The following is an 8,404-nucleotide window of genomic DNA, read 5'->3' on the forward strand; positions in this document are numbered from 1 at the left end:
TTACTCCTTGGAAGGGAAGTTCTGACCAACCTAGACAGCATATTAAAAAGCGGAGACATTACTTTGCCAACAAAGGTCCATCTGGTCAAGGCTATGGTTTTTCCAGTGGTCATGTATGGATGTGAGAGTTGGACTATGAAGAAAGCTTTGCACCGAAAATTTGATGCTTTTGAACTGTGGTGTTGGAGAAGACTCTTGAGAGTCCCTTGGACTGCAAGGAGATCCAATCAGTCCATCCTGAAGGAGATAAGTCCTGGGTGTTCATTGGAAGGACCGATGCTGAAGCTGAAACTCCAATACTTTGGCCACCTCATGTGAAGAGTTGACTCATTGGAAAAGACCCTGATGCTGGGAAAGATTGAGGGCATGAGGAGAAGGGCCTGACAGAAGATGAGATGGTTGGATGGCATCACCAACTCAACAGACATGAGTTTGAGCAAACTCTGGGAGATAGTAAAGGACAGGGAAACCTGGCATGCTGCAGTTCATGGATACCAAGGAGTCAGACACTAGTTAGTGTCTGAACAACAATCCAGCATAGTATTGGAAGTTCTAGGCAGAATCAAGTGAGAAAAAAATAATAAGATATCCAAATTTTAAATGCAGAAGTAAAATTATCTCTGCTTACAGATGTCATATAGAAAACCCTAAAGATTAAAATAAATACGTTAGAGAAAATAAACTAATTCAGCAACATTGAAAGGAGCAAAATCAACATGTAAAAATTAGTTGTATTTCTATATGCTAACAATGAATACTCTGAAAAGGAAATTAAGAAAGCCATTCAAGTTAGAGAGGCATGAATAAAATGAAGTACTTAGGAGTAATTAAACCAAAGAGGTGGAATACTCGTACACTGAAAACTACAAAACAGTGCTGAAAGAAATTAAAGACATACATACATAAAGAAACATTTTATGCTCATGAATTGGAAGACTTAATATTTTTTAAATGATAATATTACCCAAAGAGATCTACAGAATCAATGCAATCCCTATCAAATTCCCAAAGATATATATTTTTGAAAAATAGTAAGCTCCAATACTTTGGCTACCTGATGAGAAGAGCCAAACCACTGGCGAAGACTGAAAGCAAAAGGAGAAGGGGTAACAGAGAATGAAACAGATAGATAGCATCACCAACTCGATGGACATGAATATGAACAAACTCTGGAAGATGGTGGAGGACAGAGAAGCCTGGAGTGCTGCAGTCTGTGGGGTCACAAGGAGTCCACACAACTTAGCAACTGAACAACAACACAAAACTCATCCTGAAGTTTCTTATGAAATCACAGTTGATTTCCAGTATCTGAAACAATACTGAAAAGTGAAGAACAAAGTTGGGGGACTTACACTTTCTGATTTTAAAACTTACAACAAAGCTACAGTGATCAAAACAGTGTGAAACTGGCATAAAGACAGACATATAGACAAATGAAATAGAACAGACAGCTCAGAAATAAATTCTCACATTTATTATCAATTGATTTTCAACAAGTGTGCCAAGACTATAAAATGGAGAAAAGATTGTTTTTCTTCAATGGATAGTGCTGAGAAAACTGGATATTTGCATACAAGAGAACAAAATCAGACACCTACCTTATACCATATACAAATATCAATGCAAAATGGATCAAAGAACAATACAAATGTTTTATATGTAAAACACTTAGAAGGAAAACTAAGTGACATAGGAGACATAGAGGGCCAACTTCATGACATTGGTTTGGCAATGGTTTCTTGGAGATGATGCCAAAAGTACAGGCAACAAAAGCAGTATAAATAATTCAGACTTCATCAGAATTAATAATGTTTGTGCATCAAAGGACACTATCAAGAGAGTGAAAAGATAACCCCCAGAATGAGAGAAAATCATTTGCAAATCATATATTTGACAATGGCTTAATATCTAGAATACACAAAAATTATACATCTCAACAACAACAAAAATCAAACCAATTCAAAATGGACATAGAGCTTGAATAGACATTTTCTCTAAATAAGGTTTGTGGGCACGCATGCTAAGTCACTTCAGTCGTGTCCGAAGTGCAACCATATGGGTTGTAGCTGGCCAGGCTCCTCTGTCCATGGGATTCTCCAGCCAACAGTACTGGAGTGGGTTGCTGTTTCCTCCTCTAAAGAATCTTCCTGACCCAGGGATCGAACCCATGTCTCCTGCATTGCATGCGGATTCTTTACCACTGAATCATTGGGGAAGCCCCAAATAAGGTATACAAATGAGTAATAAGTACTTGGAAATATACTCAACAGAACTAGTTGTTTGGGAAAGTAAATTCAATACCAGAAAGAAATATAACTTCATACTCATTATGATGTGTTAAAAAATGAAAAAAAAATATGCTTCGGTGAGAATTGGGAGAAATTGCAACCTTTATGCATTGCTACTGGGAATGTAAAATTCTACAGCCATCATGGAAAATAGTTTGATCTTTCCTCAAAAATGGACACATAGAATTACCACGTGATCCAGTAATTCTATTAACACCATGTATTTTCCCAAAGTATTGAAAGCAGAGACTCAAAAGAATACTTGCACATCAAACTTCATAGCAGCATTATTCACAATAGTTCACGTTGGAATCAATCCAAATGTCCATCAAAATATTAAGATACATGTGCGAAAGTCACTCAGTCGTGTACGACTCTTTGTGACCCCATGGACTATAAAATCCATGAAATTCTCCAGGCCAGAATGCTGGAGTGGGTAGTCTTTCCCTTCTCCAGAGGATCTTCCCAACCCAGGTCTCCTGTATTGCAGGCAGGTTCTTTAACAGCTGAGCCACAAGGGAAGCCCAAGAATACTGGAGTGGGTAGCCTATCCCTTCTCCAGTGGATTTCCCTGACCCAGAAATTGAACCGGGGTCTCCTGTATTACAGATGGATTCTTTACCAACTGAGCTATCAGGGAAGCCCTAAATTTGCTCCATTTATTTGTCTTCTCTAATTACTGTCTGCAATGTTTTATAATTTTCAGTGAATAAATCTTGTACTTTTGTTAAATCTAATTCTATATATTCTTTTATGATTAATATTATTGTAACAGGTACTGTAATTGAATTTTTATTGTGGTAAAATATACATAAAACAAAATTCACCATTTTAACCATTTATTAAGTGTATAATTCAGTTGCATTAGGTACATTCACAATATTGTACATTTATCATCAATACTCAGTTCCACAACTTTATCATCCCAAACTGAAACTCTGTACCCCTTAAATTATAACTCTCTGTTCCTCATTCCCCCAGCCTCTGATAATATCTATTATACTTTGTGTCTCCTTGAATTTGCCTATTTTATGTCACCTTGTATAAGTTGAATCATACAGTATTTGTCCTTTTGCATGTGGCTTATATCACGTAGCATAATATTTTCAAGGTTCATCCATGTTGTTGTATCAGAACTTCATTCTTTTTTAAGCGTATATATATATATATACAGAACCAGGAAAAGAAAATCTGAAATGTACGGCTTTTAACTATGGAACTATCCAGATTGATACTCGAACCTGAAAATTGAATTTTGTAAATAATGTAATCATATACAGTACAGAGAGATAAAATAAGTAAAAAAGAATTTTACCTACATACTGAAAGAATCTGTAAAGAAATACAACAAACAGTGTTGTATATGTAAACAGTGTTTATCTCTATGATAGTAGCATGATAAAAATTAGAGTTCAAATCTGGAAAAGACAGTTTTTAAAAAATTGTTCACTTAAAAAATTATCAGCATTGGCAAAATGGACAAAGTAAACATCACCAATGAGCCTACCCAAAGGAAAAATTTTAATGGCTGCATGGTATTCCATCCTATGGACACTCTATCATATATCTAACCATGTCTTTAATACTGAGATTTAGATTATTTTAAATAACAGCTGTCAAGCAAATGTTAAGATTTTTACGATATATATCACTTTACAATTGAGCATTTCTTCTAAACATTCCCAATGGCTTTAAAGCCAGAATCAAGAGAGAGGGAGGGGCAAGTCCTATCAGTATTAGGACTGGGTTATTGACTATAAGACAGACAGCTGGTTTTATATAGTGGGATACATATACAGAGGTTTTATATAGTGGGATACTCATATAGTGGGATACAGCGTTTTGGCTCTTCATCGCAAGTGCTCTTTAACCCAACCTCCTAACCATCTAACCTCCTTCCTGTCCCCATCCCCTACCCCAGGAAATGTTAGGGGAGATTTTCCAATCTAAAATTACTGGTCACTTATCCTATAGCTTGTGGAAAATACAGAAAAACAGAATACAGAATATTTAAATCACTGGCAGTTACACCACCTTGAGACCAGCATTTGCTAATTTTTTTAGTTGTTTTCCCCTTCTAACCTCTCTGTAAATTCTTTTCCCTCTCATCTCTTTCCTTCCCAGAGCCCAGGGCTAAAATCAAAGGGACAGATTTAGAATGGATGAATGCTTTATCTGGCATTTTAGTTGCTATTTTCTCTTTTGAAATTATAAAAATATAATACCAGTTGAAAACTGAAAGAATAAGCTAGTAAAACCTGGTTTCTAGAAAACTCGGGTGGTGCTGTGGGACTAGCGGGAGGTGGATTAAGCAGCCATATTAGAGAACCTGGGAAGGTGACAAGAGTTGGAAACTTGATAGATCTAATAATTTATTGGTTCACGGTTTGTCGATCACTGCAGCCCAACAAATGAAATTAGAGTAGAGTTGTCGGGGAGGGAGGGAGTGACGCAACAAGCTATTTGCACCAAAAAAATCTAGCCAAGAGACGGCTGCGTAATCATTGCGTCATCGGCTGTTTCTTGTAGCAGCTGATGCTTGCGGAGATCAGCTCACTGCGGCTCTCTGCAGTCTCTGGCCTGCTCGTGCAGGTCACTGCGGCCATCGCTGCTCTCTGTACCCCAGCCAGGATACCGCTGCCTCTGGTTCTCACAGCCTCCGCACCGCCTTCATCCCGGCAGCAGCCTCGACCGTCGCTCTAGGCTCCCGCAACACAGTCAGACCACTACCGTTCATTTCACCTCTGTCCCAGTCAGCGCCGCGTCTGATATTCCGGTGAGTCTTTGCGGAGGTCAGGTCTCCTGATCTGGACGGTAGTCAATTAGGCGTGTGAGGTCCTTTGAAAAATGGCCGAGTCAGCCGACCACAAGGAACTGTTAGAATCCAGTCAAGAAGAGTCTGGTGATAAGGTAATGATGGAGGGGTCCGGGGAGCAGTCGGAGAGCGGTGAAGATGCCGCAGCTGTGCCTGGAGTTGATGGGGAGCGCGGTGAAGAAGCCGCTGTGGGTCCTGGGGAAGAAGGGGGAAAAGGTGAAGAGGCTGCTGCTGCGTCCGGGGAAGGCGGGGAAAAAGGTGAAGATACTGATGAGGATTCAGAACCAGACCATCCAAAAGGACTTATCGGTTATCTTTTAGATACAGACTTTGTTGAAAGTCTACCTGTGAAAGTTAAATACCGTGTATTAGCCCTCAAAAAGCTTCAAACTAGAGTGGCCAATCTAGAGTCCAAATTCCTGAGGGAATTTCATGGTATTGAAAGAAAGTTTGCTGAAATGTATCAGCCTTTATTGGAAAAAAGACGTCAGATAATCAATGCAATCTATGAGCCTACAAAAGAGGAATGTGAATATAAATCAGATTCTGAGGACTATGATGATGAAATGTATGATGAGGAAGAGATGTGTGGTAATGAGGAGGGTCTGCTACTTGACTACATGGATGAGGATGATGATTGTGAAGAAGATTATTATGATTATGCTATTGAAGAGGAGGCGGAAGAGGATGATGGCGATGATGATGACAATGACGACAACACCAAGGCAGCTGGAGATGAGAATAAAGAAGAAGAGGATCCTAAAGGAATTCCTGATTTTTGGCTGACTGTCTTAAAAAACGTTGACACACTGACTCCTTTGATTAAAAAGTATGATGAGCCTATTCTGAAGCTCCTGACAGATATTAAAGTGAAGCTTTCAGATCCTGGTGAACCTCCCAGTTTCACACTAGAGTTTCACTTCAAACCAAATGAATATTTCAAAAATGAGCTGTTGACAAAGACCTATAAGCTGAAGTCAAGGTTAGCATATTATGATCCCCATCCCTATAGGGGAACCGCGATTGAGTATTGCGTAGGCTGTAAAATAGATTGGAATGAAGGAAAGAATGTCACTTTGAAAACAGTCAAGAAAAAGCAGAAACACCGGGTCTGGGGAACAATCCGGACTGTAACTGAAGATTTTCCCAAGGATTCATTCTTCAATTTCTTTACTCCTCAAGGAATCAACTCAAATGGAAAGGATGATTTTCTACTTGGTCACAATTTACGTACTTACATAATCCCAAGATCAGTATTATTTTTCTCAGGTGATGCACTTGAATCTCAGCAAGAAGGGGTAGTTAGGGAAGTTAATGATGAAATTTATGACAAAATTATTTATGATAATTGGATGACTGCAATTGAGGAAGTTAAAGCTTGTTGCAAAAATCTTGAGGCAATAGTAGAAGACATTGATCGCTAAAGCAGAGTGTACATGGCCCTGAAATTAATTGTGCTAGATCTAGTTACTCAAAATATAACAATTACAGTCTTGTATTGTTAATTTTTCTTGTAGTGTAAGTTAAAATGTATGTCTCAGAAATATGAAAAGTTCAAATACTAATTCATTTGACCTTGCATTTTAGTATAGAATACTTTCAAGAAATGTGGACTGTGGTAAATTATTTAAGACATATTAATATAGTGTTGTGTAGTTTAATCCTTCTGAAGTCCCTTTGTCATGTAAGTATTAATCTGTAGCTATGAATATTATCAGAACTACTAAATGAGATCAATACTTATTCTAAAAGAAAATTTTGGAGAACCAACTCAAGGTTCTTTTGCTGTTTTTTGTATTTGTGTTTTCTTTAGCTACTGGGTTTAATTTTGCCATACCTGCTTCATTTTGCAATCAAAATGCAATAGAATTTAAAACTTGAATGCTTAAGAAAACACCTGCATATGGTTAAGAATTTCAGGCAAAACCACATTTATTGTCAATAACAGCTTGTTCATAGGCTATTGTATTTTATGTGACCATGATAAATAATGAAAGTTAGTTGTATTAAAGTTATTTATCAGTGAAGTGTTAATCAAAGTATTTTCCAAAGATTGCCATGTATTGTTCTGTGTAACTGTGTAAACTGTAATTACAGTGTACAATTCTCTTTTCCTATAGTACATTTAATCATTCATTGAAAGTGATCACTTTATCATTTTGAAAAAGAATTTAATGTTCCTTCACCACAAAATGAATAAAAATTTTATTGTTTCATGTTATAAAACTGATCTTTTTTAGTTATAAAAGTAATATGTTTATAGCAGGACCAAAATCCATATACCCACTCCTCAAAGAAAAGCATTGTTTATGTTTTGATTTATTGTCTACTGTTCTTTTTCTGTGTGTTTATATATTCATGAAAATTTACTAAAAATATCCTTAGATGTGCAAAGAAATGTATCTTTTTATGATTTATAAATGATCTAATCTTAATCATGAGTCCCTCTCCACCTCCCAAGATTGTAGGAAAACAAAATCTGTTTTAATGTATCTAGTGGTAGAGAATCTGCTAATGCAGGACAAGCAGGTTTGATCCCTGGGTCAGGAAAATCCCCTGGGGAAGGAAATGGCAATCCACTGCTGTATTCATTCTTGCCTGAAAAATCTAATCCCATGGACAGAGGAGGCTGGCAGGCTACGGTCCACGGAGTCACAAAGGAGTCGGACATGACTTAGAGACTAAACATCAGCAACAGTAAATTCATTGTCATTTAATAATTTAAATACTCTGAAAATAACAGGCTCATGTGTGTTAGTCTGTATTTCAGAATACTCTTCCACATCGTTACCTGAATGTAAAGGGGGTAAAGGGACATATTGCTTTATGACATTGGTTGGGAGTGCACTGACTGAGAACCATGGGATGTGGTTGCTCAGAGAGCTGAGTTTATCCCAGAGCTAATTTTGCCTGCCTCAAGTGTGGAAACACAGAAGTTTGACTACCCCTCTTAGTATACTCTGTGAAGGTCAAATCTATCTCTCTGGGATAACAGCAAACTTCTTAATCTCTTCCATGCCATATTAGAGCTGAGAGTGGCTTGGAAGTGCTAACTCTATCTCGTTATTGCTGCCTATCCACTCTTCCATCCCAAGTGATTGTGATGTGATCCCACAAAATTATAAAATGAAAGTGGAACTAAAGCTCCTCTGCTTGTGACTTTTTCTTCCACTATTGAACATACCTCCTCCTTCGGATTTTGGCTCAAAGAGGTAAGTTTTTAACACTGCTTGCTTTTCTTACCACTGTCTCATCTCTACAATCAACTGAGGAGGAAGGTATGGGTTTTTTTTTTTCTCCT

The 8,404-nt window shown here is 37.6% G+C and overlaps 1 protein-coding gene across 1 annotated transcript; it reads left to right on the plus strand.

Moving 5' to 3' along the window:
- The first annotated feature begins 4,823 nt into the window (after positions 1-4,823).
- NAP1L2 (nucleosome assembly protein 1 like 2) lies at positions 4,824-7,620 on the plus strand. The gene has a single exon (XM_043458866.1). The coding sequence runs from the start codon at positions 5,136-5,138 to the stop codon at positions 6,525-6,527; it is 1,392 nt and encodes a 463-aa protein (XP_043314801.1). The 5' UTR covers positions 4,824-5,135; the 3' UTR covers positions 6,528-7,620.
- The last annotated feature ends 784 nt before the right edge of the window (positions 7,621-8,404 follow it).

This window comes from Cervus canadensis, chromosome X (assembly GCF_019320065.1).
Source record: "Cervus canadensis isolate Bull #8, Minnesota chromosome X, ASM1932006v1, whole genome shotgun sequence".
In the NCBI taxonomy this organism is placed as follows: Eukaryota; Metazoa; Chordata; class Mammalia; order Artiodactyla; family Cervidae; genus Cervus; species Cervus canadensis.